General features: G+C 36.8%; 1 protein-coding gene across 29 annotated transcripts in view; it reads right to left on the bottom strand.

Moving 5' to 3' along the window:
• Positions 1–16,116, bottom strand: part of Tm1 (Tropomyosin 1) — a 34,359-nt gene extending 18,243 nt beyond the window's left edge. For 6 of the 29 annotated variants that reach the window (XM_053755973.1, XM_053755957.1, XM_053755971.1 and 3 more), the window contains exons 1-3: positions 15,959–16,115; positions 10,080–10,231; positions 8,630–8,755 (exon numbers count right to left, since the gene is read on the bottom strand). In XM_053755973.1, the coding sequence (XP_053611948.1) occupies positions 8,630–8,755; positions 10,080–10,193 (240 nt within the window). In that variant the 5' untranslated portion in view covers positions 10,194–10,231; positions 15,959–16,115. The other 23 variants (XM_053755968.1, XM_053755966.1, XM_053755967.1 and 20 more) reach the window with 19 other exon arrangements.
• Positions 16,117–17,854: the final 1,738 nt, after the last annotated feature.

Here is a 17,854-nt window from a genome sequence, read left to right as displayed (position 1 = left end):
CCAAATTTCATTTCACTTAACAGTAAATATAAATATATTTTCAGTAAATATATTTTCGTCCAAATATAATCGTTTTGTAAGTTATAGCTAAAGCTAATAAAATTACTACTGGTTAGCTATGCGAAGCTTTTATTGCGGAAAACACGTGGCCGAAGTTTTATTTTTAGGATTGTTTTTCTTATTAATCCATATTTATAAAGAAATATATTTCATTCGAATTTTAGTCAATGACATCTCTAAGTCCCTACACTAGCAAAATAAAATTAGTGATGCGACAAACTGCCATAGTCTTATCGACAACTTCCACAGAGTATAAAATTGAACATAACAATACAAATTACTTAATTTTGACACGGGAACAGGCATTGTATAACGTTGAAACAATATACGTGCTATGAATTAGCGGCGGCATCGTTTCGCTACTTTATTTATATTCAGCGCAGTGCACATGCTCTGACATCACACGTCCTTGTCGCGAGGAAGCAACTAACGAGTCCCACTTCTACTCCTTTTATTTATCCTGTGTCGTCATTAATGCTAATAATAGTCATGACGGGACTCTGCGATTTGCAATCGTAAACACCGCACTATTCAGCGTCAACTATTTAAAAACGCACGTATACTTATATGCCTCACAAAAAATCTCAGATACATTATTCACTATTTGCTGAAGTGATAATTGAAGAACCACTTAGCATTTCGTTGCGTTGTGGCTTCATTACGAGGCTATAAATAATAATTTTAGAGCAGGTATAAACTGGAGAATTAGTTGCTCGAATCAATTACCTTGAACTTGAGTACGATTTGAATTGACGCGTGGAGCTATATGTAATCTGGTAAGCCTCTCAAAAACAAAGGTCAACGTTCTGTATTTTGATGACTAATTTAACAATGTTTCCATTGCAGTCACTATAATCGAGGATAGTTACAGTCCACTGCATTATGGAGTGTTTCATGGATGGTCAAAACTATGAATGAAAAAATGTAGGATCGGTGGGCAGGAGCCATTGTGACCATTGAACCGGCCGGTACAATGGCCACGCCAATAAATTGGAATGCAACACGGACACGTTAAGGGCCAAACGCCACGCAACCAATCCCACACCAAGGGTACATCGCCATTATAACCGAATGGATGACATCATGTAAATTTTGAACTATTTGACCACTATCACACACTATAATGCATATCTTAATATAAAATGCGAAATTAAAGTATGAGTTCTGGATGTTCGTTGCTTGAACTAAATGCCTGGTAAGTATTGGCTTAAACAAGCAACGTTATCTATTAGTAAAGGTACACCGATTATATTGGCTTCCCCAAACAGGTTTATTATTATCATCAGTATTTCGTTAACATCCATGTACTGCACAGTGTAATTTCTCACAGTGGTTAGTAACCATGTTTCTCTTTTATGATTCTCGTGTCCCTGTCAATTTCAAACATTTACTTGACCTCGAAAATCAATGTTTAAGAGCATCATGCTTATGTCTGATTCAATGTTTGTACACGCCCACAACATTTCAAAGTAACTCATTTTTAAGACAGAAAATCAAGTGGTATTCAGATTGAATCATTTACAAAGTATTGCCAGGTCATTATCAAATAATGCATCATCTAGGTCCAGGTAACTCATTACTATCAAGAACTTTATTCCATTTACTCTTATCGTTCCACGTAAGCCGATAAGGCGCATGGTATTTTATGAGAAAACAAGTTTCACACTTCCCGTTCCTTTGTGAACTATAAAAAACTGCAACAGGAAAGGGGTTCTCGTGAACAAAAATGTTCTATATAAAATAGAAACCTGGAAAATGAATTTTATGATTACTGCCGTACGGAGTTACGTCATGTGGCGATAACGGCGAGGAGCACGGACACGCCTTCACGGCGCCAAAGGTCCTTCGAGGACGACCCACAACAGGAATGTCTCAAAGGGTGCTAAGCCACGACTTAGTCGGCTTGCTCTACATGTGCTACAATAGACCGGTATACGACCTCCAACGCGACCAAACCTGTTACGTGTAACACAAACCGGCACCCTCCCAAATACCAATAAAAATATGTTAAGACACATTTCTAATATCTCCAACGACACAAAATTTATCGACGCCCCTCTTACATTTTTGAAGCAACACTTAAATTCGTCTATCGAACCTAAAGTACTTATGAAAAGAATTACTATTCGCCATCTCTTTCTACATGATAATGTGGAGATGAATCTGAAAGAGAGGCGAATATGCGTACGTAGCTTGCACACCTAAGTATGGCCGGACATTACTCACTATAGGTAGATACTACAAGAACACTGATAACTCCCATATTATAACAAAATTGAATCTGGCACATCAATTTCATATGATCACCGGAATTACACAAAACACACGGAACATAAAACACATTTGCTTACTTCTTCTCTCCGCATTATTTCCACTTGTAATCGTTTGTGATACTCCTCACATTCATCCTTATATTTCTCCATTTCCTCTTTCGTCTGACGCATTTTCTTCTTCAAAACGTCTAGAATCGTTCCCTGCTGCATATTTGTCGTCATTTTTATGCACTTTTATGTTTTAATCGATTTCCTAAAAGCTAAAAACTAAAGACACCTCCACTGTACTCGCGAAAATGCCAACTGACTGCTGGCTCGGTTGCCCCGTATCGCAGAGATGGGCTCGGCACCAGTGAACACAGCCGGCAAATAAAATGGCCGCCAACAACCTAGACGCTACAACTTTATCGTCACTTTAACTTATGACGTTCACTTTTAAGAACTTCTAAAACAGGACAGGAATTAACAACAACTATATAGATTAATTAATTGAAATTAAAGTAATATTCGACACAATTGCACATTCTCAGAATGACTTTGACAGCGGTATGGGCGATGACTAAACAGCACGGGACACGATCGACCGTATGGCAAGTAACTCCACCTGTTAGTGCACAACGACAACAACTTCCTGAGGGTCGAGGGCCCGAAAAGCCGAAATGTGGGATGGGCGAAACGGTTCAACAACTTTACACAATAATAATTACGGAAGTCAAAGTCTTTTTAATTCATGTTAGGGTATTATTCAAATAAAGCAGGGTAATTTCATTCATGCACAGCATGATAGAAATTATAGTCACGTTGTGGGAAGAATTAGACAAGTGGATCTATATTTTTTGTCTCCACATCTTCATGATGTCTGCAATTCGGTTTCTTTTTATATCGCAAAGTTTTTAGATATTCTAATTCCAACAAAATTACGATTTTTTATATATTTGCTTTGAACGCTCAGCGCCATCTTGTTATAGCGTGCGTAACTAAACATAATCAAGAACGTATTTTTGTTATAATGGCCACCAAAGCAAAGCAAGCTCACGGAAACAACCGAAATTTAATGACGTCATCTGGAAAGTATGCGACTGTTTAAAATTCCGTTATACGAACAAGTTGTTGAGCAATGAATCCAAAGTCGATAAAACGGACGAATTTCGAGGTAAAACGTTATTTTTAACCAGGAATATAAAAAACATAAAATTTGAGATAGATTAGGATGCGAAATTGGGAAACTCCTCAATAAAACAGATTCATGGCATAGAATGGACATAATCTGCATTTTATAGTAGTTTAGTTAGTAACATAAAAAGCACAAAACAGTAAGCGATAACTGGGTCCTACCTACGTACTCATAGGTATTTCAATTAAGTCACAGTGAATTAGAACACACTCCTACATATGTTACAAAAAACGTAATTTTATTGACCTTGAAACACCTTTTTTCAGCTCAGTATACGCATACTTGCTAAACATCAAACTTATATATTTTTTTATCTCGCCTGCAAATGTTATGGCAAAGGCTTTCCCTTTATTCTTCCACTCATATCTTTCTATTGTAAACTCTGTTTACAAACTAATATGCTGAAGAATCATCTCGTGTATATATATTCTAACAAATAAAGGAGCAAGTCTTGATTCTTTAGATCATTTAGAAAGGATTACGTTCAGTATTTTTTCAGTTTATACCCAAAAAGTCTGACGAAAACCTATATATAACTTCTGTGTGTCATCTCCAAGAATTTTCTTTCGCAACTACATTTGAAAAGGCAATGTGAATCTCAAAAGAAGTTGGTCATCTGTCCATTACTTGTGATTGTGTTATGGCCACAACAAACCATAAATCAAATGAGAAAAATGAATCCGGTTGAAATTATGGTCATCATTCACATCCATATTCAATGCTTCAATCACAGATGGCTTACAGCAGATATAACTACATATTTACTTAATATAAAAAAGGTGCATTCAATATAATATGTTCTAGCAAAGGATTGATGAGGTTTTCACTATTATTTAATTAATTGCTTCCGAAAAGTTTAGAGGCATATGACACAACCATGCGGGAGGCTCGGAATTTAATCATAATTAGATCATTAACTGTTTGATTACAAACAAAATATTAATCTTTATCAGAAATCCTTGTCACAAGCATAATGCTTATGAGATGATAAATATAAATTCTAAAGCGAACATGTTTTGACAAAAAACTATAGTTTAACATTTCAAAGCTATGACAGAGCAATTGGATAACAATAGGTTCAGTTAACAAAGGAGCCAAGGAACTTCTAACACCCATTCAATTAGGCGCGACCGACGTGTTACCAAAGTAGTAGCGTTGTGCACTTTTTGTGATGGGTAAAAAATGTCAAACTCGCGTCAGGACACATCGAAAATTCGTAAGACATCTAAAAAGTAAACGTAGGTATTCAAGTTTTCACTTCTGCCGGCACTCCCAGGAGTGCAATCCGTTTTTTTTTTTCAATATTTCGAAATTCTATTAATTAGAACATTATACACAACCGTAAGTATTATTTCTGTCTCCACGACATTTATTTACCTTTAAAAATAAAATTCGTTACATTGACATTATAGAAATCAGATTCTGATTCATCATGAATGCCGATATCTGAGATTCTTTATTGGATTGATTATAATGAATGCACGTGATTGTTCGAACGTAATAGTTCTTCGAAACAAGAAATTAATGCAATCGTTGCATTCCTAGTCATCCGCATCATACCAACAGCTCATTACAGAATTACTGATTTATCGTGCATGTATGATGGCTAAACATTTCCAACACCACAGACAGAGTAATTAAAATGTTATTGTTAAAAAACTAGAATAATTGTTTAAAATTAATTGACAATAAATTTCGAAGATAGTTGGCGTGCAATAATGATCATAATAAAAGATATAAAAACTGAAATGACGATGTTGAAGATTTAAAATGTAATGGTAATGAATGCGTTGATAATATATGCTATAATATAAACTATACATGTACTAAATGGCGGAAGGTAGGTTACATAAACGCGATCAAACATGTATCGTGTAGTCGTGAGAACAGATTGAACAATATTCCAATTGTTTCTGAAAAAAATGCAATATTCTGTTAACATTTTATGTAACCGTGTGAATCATATGATACAATTAATTAAAATAACGTAATGTTGACAGTTATAGCTACTAAATGCAGTAACCATATACGTAATTGCATAATTTATTAATTGTCTGCACTAGAAAAACAATCGATAATTAAACTATCGTTTTCAGTTTCATCGCATCACTATCATTCGTCATGAATAATTTAGAAAGTGGTACGTTTACTGTACAATATGTAGGCATCTGGAAATTTAATTGAGTTTACTTCTTTATTTAGTAGGTGTACGTCACGCCCTACATATGTCTACCTATTTGATAACATCACGACCTCGATCCCTAGTGCGTGTCTTCTCCATCTTATCAATTTATCTAGTCTCCACGAGTACTTGAGATAATCCGTGCTACAATGCTAGTAGCTAGTATTTTCTTAAATATTTTAATTTATTTAATAACTATTGAAATTACTCAAATTAAATTGCAAAAGGGCAGGGAATCTCTTTAAAAGATAGTAACGACATCTAGCGACATTGAATGCAATCGAGCAAGTAAACATGTCAAACGAAATGTCAATGGCTCAGCTGATCGCCACGCGCGCGGTGTGCTGCGCTCCGCGGATCATCGTTAAGACATATTCCCGCCTCAACGCGATTAAAAATAGTTCAGTGCGCATTTGGCCTACGCCTACCAATGTGCCACACACACACACCAGTGACTAAATAATATAGGACATTACCCTTTTCAAAGCAGTGTTCTTGATATTCTGCAGCTCATTTTTGATAATGGAAAATTTCATCATTGTGTCCGACGAAAATATGGAACTGCCAAATGCGAGACCAGGATAATCGGCGCACCTCCGCCTCCGCCGACTCTCTCTTTCAGCCAAAACCTCTGTGCATTCGCTTGTGCATCTTAGTTTTGCTAATTCAGCGGTTTCGGGATCGTCATCCGAAATGTCAGAGACAACAGTGACAGTCTCGGCACCGTCTCCGGCTGACCGCTCTTCTTTGAACGAGAAATCCTCGTCCGAGCTATCTCGAGATTCGATCCCCGTTCTAACATCGTCAAATTCGATTTCATCGTCGATATTCGTATAGTCCTCGACAATATTTCGATTCGAAAGTGCATCGTCACTATTCGTCCTTGTCACTCGAGATTCACTAGAACTATTGACACAAGGCACAACATCGTCTGTTTGATTGTCTAAGGTCACTTGTTTGGACGGAGATGTGTTTTGTGGGTTGTTGGGGGCGGGAACGCGGTCGCCCCTCAGCCGCGGGTGGTGTTGGTGCCCCCTGCGCCTCACGGGGGTGCGGCCGTGGGCTTGGGGCGCGGATGCAGACATCACTGCTTGCGGCGCGGGCCGTCCGGCCGCGCAGCGGGGCCCGCCATGTTGACTGACGGTCGTTCTTAACTTCTGCTTGAGGGCGCTAGCGGCGGACTTTGCCCGCCATCTTTCCTTTTCATTGATCTGTTTTACCGACGCGGTGACGAATCACTTGCATCGAATGCACGCGCGAGAATTCAAATTGAATGAAAGTGTATCAAAGTTTTTTATTTTTTGTTTCTATTTCGTTTAAAAATTCATTTTATATATTTAGCATTTATATTTTTCTACACATTGCAGTTTGAAACGGAAGTCGTAATTATTTATTGAAGAACACAAAATATTAACAGGATGTTTCTTCAAAATATCGAGCGAATTACACATGTATAACCCGTGTAAGCGTCGGCCGGGGCGCATGGTTCGTCTATTTTTACCGAAACACCGGGGCTCGGGCCCATATTAGGTGTCGTGGGACGAAAATAGCTGCGCAGGCGCTGCCCCCCACAGCGCAGGATTGCGCGAATGACGGAACCAATCACATGCTAGGATACTTTGACATCGATGCACGATGCAACTCCCGTGACGTCACTACTATAATGACAATAAACTAAGAAACCCCAGGCAACAAAAGAGGTTAAAAATAAGATTCGACGCAATTGATCAGTGGCAAGATAACGTTGCAAAATTATAAAGCAAGTCAAGGGTTTGGCTCACTACATTTTACAGTTGTCACAAAGACATAATGTATTTTTGAAACAATTCACAACAACCTATCCCACTCACATTTAAATTCACGTCTTCGAAACGAACTCTTCAAAATATTTGACGGGCAGTCATTACGCGCTACGACTTTTTACATATTACGTATTTATTAGGTTATTAACTTTATTATTAAAGTGGATATTGTGTTCACAGTATTTTTACTAAACATGTCATAATTTTTTTTGTGAAATGGATGTGTCACGCTATATTATTGACACAGCTGCATTTTTCTCTGGTATTTTGCTATTGATACAACATATAGTTTATTATATTCATTAGACATTTCCATGTACCCATTGCTGGTGCACTGGCCTTCCATATGGATGGATAATGGATGTGGTAGCCACGTGGATACCATTTTCACACATTTTTTATACACTTATTAAATAATTATTGATTGGTCTCGAGAATTCATACTATGTTAGCCAAAAGGTACCTATGAATTTTGGTCTAAAAGATATTAAAAAAAAACGGAACTGAAACCTTTAAAATACTGAGATTAAGACAACATTGAATTTTGTAAGCTTCTTTGAAATAAATGCGGTAAATAAATATATTAGGACAAATCACACAGATCCAACAGCCCCAAAGTAAGTTCGAGACTTTGTGTTATGGGATACTAACTCAACGATACTATATTTTAAAACAAATATATAGATAAACATCCAAGACCCGGACCATTCAGAAAAAGATCATTTTCCATCATGATCCGATCGGGGATCGAACCTGGGACCTCTCGGTTCAGAGGCAAGCACTTTACCACTGCGCCACCAAGGTCGTCTGTATAAATATCAATAAATATTGAAAATAATAAGATTTTTTAAAATCTGGAATCAAGCGTGAATATATAATTTCATATCATCAATATTTTCGAAATTGGTTACTAGCAGGTACAATATAAACCAATTTAAATACGGTATACGAAAAATATGACCGTTATCATTCACGTAATACAGCCCATTATACAGACAATCGAAGACACAGAAGGAGATAGTCTCTTCTCACTTGCAAGAGCTGGATATCGTGTGTACTTAAACTGGGAAAAGCAGTAATTGCAAATGTTTCAATCGACTACTCGTTCGTCAACTATGCTATAAAAAAATTGACTTACGTTCTGAAGAGCTTTCTCTTTCTCTTCCAGCTTGGCGTTGACCTGCATGAGCGCCTCCTGCGTCTGGTCCAGATCGTTCTCAATCGTCTGGATCTTCTTCTGCAATTGTCTGGCCTCCTCCTCGGCCTGGCGATGTAGAATGCGATTAGTTTAAAAAGTTATTTATTTATTTATCGCTATAGTTAACGCTCATATGAAGTTAAATGCCATGAAAGTTGTAGAAGATACTTTTTCAATAGAATAAGATTAAGCGGATTGGATAGATATAGTACAGTATCACGTCTCTGTCCCTTACGGGGTAGGCAGAGCCATGAGTTGCGGGACCAGACGATCACATATAGCTGTACGGCACGCTTAGTGGAAATTGAGGTTAAATTAGGGATAGATTGCTAGACTATGGGAGAATGCATATGAGAAGAATCTCCAGTTTTAAAATCCTTTGTTTCTCACTCAAAGCAAGCCTTCAAAAAAACTTTAAAACCCCTAATTTTTTTTAAGATTCGCCTGTGAGTTTACAACCGGCCTGACATCGACCCTCCTTGGGAATACTATTGTTGCCTATCGGCTGTAACTGTAGTCCCTTAGTCGCCTCGTACGACATCCACGGGAGGATATGTCAACTGGCAGTCTAGGTACGTACTTCGTTAGGTACGTACGTATTATTATTTAATTAACCAATTCATTTATTTCAGGTAACACGGCAAACTACTCCATTAAAACATGGGTCTAAATGGGTCATAATATAATAGTTTCAAGGAAGTAATGCGTACATGGAGCAATATATTTACATTTTCCTCCTGTATGTATAATGATTTGTATATATTGTCTAGTAATTCCTTCATTAGATGCCATGTAACCAGTTTACTAACCTTCACGGTAGCTGATTTCATGTTCAAGGATTTAATCATATGATATGGCTTTTAGATTTGTTCATTGACGTCTTTTAAAAAGGCTGCGGAGAAGTTTGTTTCGCTGCTTCTTCTTCATCTGCGCTTTGGAAAACTGCAGTAGACTTAATTTTAAGTAAAATGACGTCAACGAAGTCATGCATATCATTATAGTTACAAAGATTTTTTTGCTCCCATCCCTATTCTTTGAAGATCAAATATAAATGTATTGTCTTTTTTTTTTCAATGCATTAAACCAAAACAAAAGTGAGAAAGGGTATTTCAATATTTTTTATAAGCAAAATTTATAAATGTATTGTTTTGAAAATGTCATATGCTTTTTTTTTTCAATGTTAGGAACAAAAGATATGAACGTGTTTTTTTTATTCGTGTTTTTTTTTTCAGAATAAATTCTTAGCGATCAATACGTGTGCATTTTGTAGTAGTTAATCCGATATAAAAACGATGTTTGTATATGAAGACGGTTTTGAGGAAATAAAATTGTGATTTATAAGTAATTTACAGAAAAATGTTGTCTCTATGTATAAAGGAATACGGCTCACCTTCTCAGCACGGAGGTTGGCGTCCTTGGCCTGCTGCTCGCACATGGCAGCGCGGTCCAAAGCGTTGTCCTTCTCCAGCTTCATCGCCTGCATCTTCTTCTTGATCGCGTCCATGGTGGTGGCTTTGTGTGTCTACTGTCCTGTGTGAAAAACTGGAACAAACATTTACATTGAATCTTCTTACCGAGTGTGTTATTGGTTACTGCTAACACTAGTGTCAGATCTTATTCAAGCCGCCTAAAAGCATGTGACATGACCTTTACGACATCTACCGACATTTTGGGACAATTAGTTACATACAAACCATAAAGTGTATAGGTTTCGTCACGATGTTTTCCTTTACCGAAAGCAAGCATGTATAGTAGTTTTCATAGACCAAAACAGACAACACTTTCACATTTAAATTATTAGTATGGATACTGGAAGTATTGTCTAATCCGTGGTATAGATATTTGCGCGTCGCGCCTACGCCCCCGAATAAATTTTGGGATAAATACTCATATTACCGGTATATTCTACTACACAATTTTAGCCAAATTGTTTTAAAATTGTCCAGTTTATTTTACGACATTGACTAAACAAACAACCTTATAGTTTTCACAGAGTAATGACCGTATGGGGTAGTAAATAATCACTATATGTACACGCAAAAAAAAAACTCACATTTCACATTTGTAAAAACTATTTAATATAAATCAATTGCCCGACAAATATCAAGTCTAGAATTCTAGATGCACTCATCGAAAACTAGTGCGTGGCGCGTGCTATTCCCAACACCTGTTCTCCCTATATTTGTAAATATCCTTTGAGACGTACGTTTAGTTTACTAAACACGAGATGGACAGACGGTCACCTCATTGTTCGATGCCATTGATATGATTATGCGTACCTATCACAAAAGAGATCTATGTTATACAAGAAAAATGTCATTGGAAATTGAAGATACGAAGGCTTATGTATGAACTTTTTCTGAGAAATAATTATTAGGGTCACGATTTTATCCTGTATACTTAATATTGTTGTTGTACGTTTCTCTATACTGATTAACCCCCGATAAAAAAAGAAGTTATAAGTTTAACGTGTCTTTGAAACTGTATGTCTGTCCGTGCCATCGTAGCAACCAAACGGCTGAACCGATTTTGATCTAGTTTTTTTATATAAAAGAAAATTCAATCGAAAGTACGTTTTAACTATGTAAGTAAGTGTTAACTATGTTTGCAAAATGTCTGTTCAGCCATTTGTAACCTCTTTTCTAGCAGATGAAAGAATGCCGGCAACTTCGGAGTCGGGTTTCTTAAATGTTTAATGTAATATTATTAAAAACACCAACATCGCAAAACTAGATAGGTAGCTGACTTCATATACAACGACGAGATTTGACAAGTTTTAATAATTCGTTAAGATTTTACTCGAACTTAGCTATTTAATACTGCGAGGTTGCCGGTGTTTTAAAAATACCCTGCAAAATAGGTTATGTTTAAATATTTTTATGATTTAATTTTTATAACGATTAAATTCATCGAACCACGGGGTCCTCACTTATGCATTAGTCACAAATTTTATGAAGACTAGAAAAAAATATTGTACATATTTTATATTATTTTCTTTAAATCATAACACCCCTTTTCCAATGATGTAGATGTGTGAAATGTTGTGGAAATATTTGTTATAATTATTGGGTTACTTCCTTATGGTGGATACAATATTAAAAATTGCTGTAGAATCTTCTTAATTGCATGCAGTCAAATAATTTCTAATGCGTGTAAGATGAAACTATTCATAGAACCAAAAGTGCATTGACCACTGATGTATGCAAACCTTTTGTTATTTAGTGCAAAATATGCACTACGTATCCTGAGTAATTTACATACAAAGAAGAGTTTCGAAAATACCAAAATATATAGCTATGAAATTATCAATTATTTGTAATTGTACCAAAAAATACGTGTTAGATATAGAAAAAATTGAAAAAAATTTCGACGGGCTCCTGTTCAATTTACTCAGTGTTGTATAATTCAAATAGTCAATTTTGAAAAAAGACGTATTTTCAAAATTGAAAAAAAAAAGTTGTTCTTTTACAATTAATGGTCTCACATCCAACAATTAAACGTAATGGCTAGCCGATGATTAGCTACTAGTCATAACGTCGAGGTTAAGAACCTTAAGGCGCGGTGTTTCTCATCAATGGCGGAACGGAAACGCTTCACGGTGGTTTACGAATGATGATCGAGTGCAGTGTGAACTATTAATTGAGGTATTTAACCTCAAGTTATTCTCGTGGTTTACTGAGCAACGCAAGGCGCAATAAGAAGGCTCTCACAATTAAAAAAATTGTCAAATTAAAAATTAGTTTATACCAGGAAAATTTGATTACCTAGATAGGTATTCCTCAAGACGTTGATGTTTTTGAGGTTAGAATTTTGACAAGAGATCCCTCCATTTGTCAAATTTCTAACCTTAAAAACCTGAAATAGGACACCCCATTTCAAGGTTCTTTTCAATTTTCAAGATTTGTATGACAAGCGCACGTGATTTGCCCGATACAATTCGCAGTGGCAAACCTGCGGGACACAGCAATCATATATAACCTTAATTACCCCTTACTCCTGAACTTTGAACTGACTTCCACTCAAACAAGCTTAACCATACTTTGTCGTTTCCACGATTCAATCAATCTGTGTTAGGTTTTTTCCAAAAAAAAAAATAACATCGCAATTTTTCTTTCAAGAAAAAGCTGTCAACAATTATTCGGACTTTATTTTTATGGTAGGAGTTCCCGAGTGGTCTATGTCTGCCTGTCACCGTGGCCTGTAGTTTTCACTGATAAGAAGAATTATATGTATATACCAGGGTGTCGATTCTTGTTTCTCAAACACTTATTAGGATTATAAATCAACAAAAAAGGAAAAAATATTGATACCGATAATTAATTATATCCTTTGAAATATTAGATCACGGTATAATTCGCGGCTGTAACGCTCTGAAGCCAGGGTTACGCTTAAAAACTAGGCATTAAAATTTCCAGAGTGTTCAACGAAACATTACATTCGTGGCCTAGGGTCGATTGAAATTCCACAGATCATGCGGTCCACTAACCTAGCATTTGCATTCGTAGGCTATACCCAGTGGGACTACAGTTGTTATAGAGGCTACACGATTGACCTTAGCAGCGGAATTTTCATTATTTTGGAGGGAGGTTGATGGAATACCAAACAGATAGGCGAGGTTCCGGCTGGATCTACACATACAGGTTTGATCCATATTTGTGTTTTTGTGTTTCTAAACATTGTCTTTTGTCGTTACGATATTTATATTTGATATAATATAAAAACACATTTTAAAGTACATAAATTGTTTATGTACTTAAAATGTAATTTGTGGGGAAAAAATGGTTTCGCCATAGAACATGTGAACTGTGTGATTTGTTCCTATATTTATTTATTATATTTATTTGTTTATAGAACAAGTGCTAAAAGTCATCTGTTATAATTTTTTGCACACTAATAATAACAACTGTAGAAAGTTACTGGAACACGACTGAGACACGATCCTGATTGAAGCTCGAATGACACAGATATGTGTGCACATTTGTTTAAGAGTCTCCTGCGCAAAGAATCGAGAGTGAGTCGCGATTCGCGAATGATTCAAAATAATCGCATTCCTTAGTGAGTCAGAGGGTCGCGGTCATCGCTCGGACCCGGTGCATGAGGAATTTGCGCCTGTTTATCCTGGACCTTACTCTGTCGCGTCACCTATTGTACGTATGTATGTATGTCTCAACGACGTCCAGCTACAACTTTAAATACATGGTGGTAGGGGCACACGAACGTTGAACACTAAAATATGAGGTTATTACCAAACTATGCATTACCTAAATAAAATTTGCATTGGTTTCGCGATGTTATGTTTATTTAAGTATTTTGATATTGGTGATGGATATAAGTGGAGAGGACGACCAAAAAAGAGATGGGATCATATATTTCTTTTATCTATGGATGGGTGCATTGTGTTAGGGACGATATATGAAGGTATTAGGAGCGGACGTTAACAGGACAGTTAATAGAACATTGTGGGTTGAGAAGACATTCTTCGCCGATCCCAGACGAAAGAGAAAATGTAAGGTAAATGATGATGATAATGATTAAAACTATAAAGCCTTAAGTTTATATGATATTCTTCCCAAATATGCGCTAAATACGCATTGTTAGCCTGCTATTGTTTTGTTGTATTATAGTTAACTCTTCGAGCATTGTTTTTCCAGTTAGGACATCGCATTGTGACGTCAGATGCTACTCTTTATATTCTGGCGACCATCCAAGGACAATCACCATCGCAAGTGTAGCGTACATGCCATGAGTAAACAGCTCAATGGAGTCCAATCAGGTCACAATACATGATTTTTATCATTATCTTAATTTTGTAATTGGTCTTCTAGGAATCGAAACTATAATCAATATCTCCGTAGATACATCACACATGAGTAATCAGTATTCTGATTATGATTAAATTGAACGATTTAAAGAGTTTTATCACCTTCTTTCTTTTCGAGTGTGTTTATACACATAATGATATGGAATGAAACACAGGATCATCTTGGCAGTATACTCCATCAATCATCATCATCACCACGACCCCAGAACCATTTGATGGTACGAGGATATTCTATAAAAAAAGTCATAACATTTTTGCCCTTTCACATACTTGCTGAAATCAGCGACTATAGTGCAGGATCACGATGTTTTCCTTCTTTTGAAGCTGTTGCACCGGAAGCATTCACGCGACTGCGCGTGTTGATCGGGACTGTATTAATTGTATTCTAAACCTGATATTGTCAACGTATTAACCATGGATAGACCTTGTCCTGAGTAAGTAATGCTGCAGCGGTACATTTTCTGAATTCTTCGCATGGGAAACTGAAATACTCATGAGATATTGAATTTATCAGGGCTATAGGAAAAGACGTTGGGCTAAGAATGATAAAAAATACTATTTTTGAGTACAAACGAGATATATAATATATTCTTATTAATTATATATAAAAAAATTATTATTATACTTAAAATGTATTTCAACTGTCAAGTGCATAAAAAGTCCTTGTATGTCAATAATAAAATATTATGAAAAGCTACAGTTAATTAAAATTGTATAAAACGAACATTTTACCGAGGTTGAATACGAGTATATACTAATCTCTCTCCTAGTCCAAAAATAATTTTGGAGCAAGTAACATGAAACACCAGCTGGCCACAAATTTATGTTTCGTCTATAAATACCAGTCCTGAAAAAAGTAAACTTTGACAGCGGCTCTCAACGGGCGCATGCGCGTAAACCGCCCCCGCTTCCCGCGCTCTAACGCCATTGGCCACGGGCTGGCAAGTTGCCAAAAGCGCGGGAAAACTTCGACATAAATCGTTCCTATTGGTGGACCAAATGAAACCGAGCACCGCGATATTCAAAAATAGAAATGGAACATGATTACAAATCGCTGGCGACCGACTCTCCCAGGAGGAATTTATTAAAGGCCGATCAACGAAATTAAAGAGAAATAACACAAGTATAAATTAATTTATGTTTATGTTTACGGTATGAAAAATTTTACAATTATAATTAGCTGACCGAGTTTTAACAGCTGAAGAAATTAAGTTGAACCGAAGTACCTAACTTTTATATTTCCATAATTCACAAAATTAAACTGACAATCAAGGTCTGTGAATTTAATCAAACGCCACTGAAATCCTAATTACCGATTTCCTTTAAATCCACCGTCAGATTGCACTGCACAAACTTACCGGGCTTAAGATCAATGCACGATTATTAAAAAAAAAAACACAATATTATTTTAAATCACTACACTGAGGCACTGTCTGAGAGCTACTTACATGTCGAGTCGACGCGTGCTGTGGTGCGACTGGCGTGAGCGGCGCGAGCTGCCGCGGTGTCGCCTTACCACCGCGAAAGGAGATGAGGCCAATCGCACCCCGCTACGAGAATATAGCACACTTCATGGGGAAAGCCTTCGAGATTCCAATTCTAGGATGTGTCCTCGGGCCTTTGGTCTTACGCAACTGTTCATCCGTGTCACCAATTTCCAAAAGATCCTCTTTTAAGTATCTTGTCGTGAATATTGCTTACATGCAGGATTCATTCGCATTTCATTCAGTTGATTCGTTTTGAAATGCTGAAGAAGATTTCTAACCCATTTTCTAGGATCCTTCGCGATCAGAAAGCTTCCTTATTCCTTCTTCTGAAATGGAAGACGTGCTTTGTCTTCATGAAGGGCTGGGGGCTTAGACAAGTTACATCGCTTCCTTGGGAAACGTTATCTAAGCTCGCTATCGAGTCAAGGATGACGAAAGCAATTTCTTGGCCTAGGTAACACTATTAGCTAATGCGATAGTTTCTTCAGATATTCTAGGCTTGGATCGTAATTTAGGCGGCAGCGAACTGCGTCTTAATTAGGTCTAAGTTTTTCATGCTTTGTAAAGCAAATTCAAATTCAAAATTTAAATCATTTATTCAGAAATTAGATTGTCACGTAAATTTTTATATTAAATAGTTATATCTCACAAGCTACAAACTACTGGCATTTTGGAACGACCACCTGCTGAGAGGAAATACCGAAAAAAACTCATTTGCACAGTGTTGGTCCCTATCATGCCAGCTTGGCCGAATGATGATTTCGCGACAAGGGTACCTATACAAAGTAAGTCGCTAAACTCAAAGGCCAGTTATAGGCCTGGCCCAACAGAATTTTCTGCAGAAAAAATACGTTGAAGTATAAGCAACTAGTACATTCTATGTTTTTTATCGCTCCCAGGATAGCACATAGCTGCTGGTCTGGATCGGAAAGCAATGCATTTAAGTGCATAAAAATAATAAATCGTAAGCAAGACAAATCGAGCTCTCAATTCGACCCGCGTGGTTGGTCATGACCCATACTCCTTATCCATCCAAAGAGAAATCCTGAGCCCCTGATGATGATAATAATGAACACAAAGTAACATCAGGTGAATTGTGTGCCGTGTGGTCCCGCCCTAGAATAGGAACACCCCATATCCACACCTGGATGTTGTACAAGGCGATCAAAAGACATATAAGCCTTAACAGTTATCTGATGAGCAACTACAGAATTCCCAAAGAAGATTGACGTCAGGCTGGTTGTAAAATCACTGCCAAATTTGATGGTAATTTTTTAATGCGTACCTTAGGCTTTGGGGCATCACATCTCCGAATGTAATGCGAAGAAAAGAGCATTAAACCTAAGAATGTCCTATTTCGAGCAGTCGTTGAGTCAAAATTTTTACGCAAAACAATTTACCTTTAATTAGACAACAGTCACAATTAACCAAAAACATGAGTGCAATGGATTTCGAAATAAGTTCTGTCATACAATGACTCACGTTCACGTAAGTAACATCTGACCTACATGATTCTTGTAAGGTTAGGGTAAGCCACATCAACTTGAACAAAAATAACTGCTTACTTATTTACAACGTGATATTGTAAACGAAATTCTTGACGGTACAAAAAATGTTCTGCAGAAAGAATAAGGTGAAAGAATTATCTATTTATTATTAGTAGCTAGTAATTTTATATGCGAAAGTGAGTTTGTTACCAATTCACGCATGTCTACTAAACCAATCTTAAAATATCGGAGTACGGAAAAATACATTGATACACTTTGAAATTCAAGCAGACTCCCTCTTACTCTCGCATGTTCACCGTTACTCTTGGGGTTGCGACTCCGCAAAATTCGATCACAGCGTAAATAAATA

This window comes from Plodia interpunctella, chromosome 15, assembly GCF_027563975.2.
Source record: "Plodia interpunctella isolate USDA-ARS_2022_Savannah chromosome 15, ilPloInte3.2, whole genome shotgun sequence".
Lineage (NCBI taxonomy): Eukaryota > Metazoa > Arthropoda > Insecta > Lepidoptera > Pyralidae > Plodia > Plodia interpunctella.
Note: the sequence above shows the minus strand (reverse complement) of the source record. Positions and strands in the feature narration are given on the sequence as shown.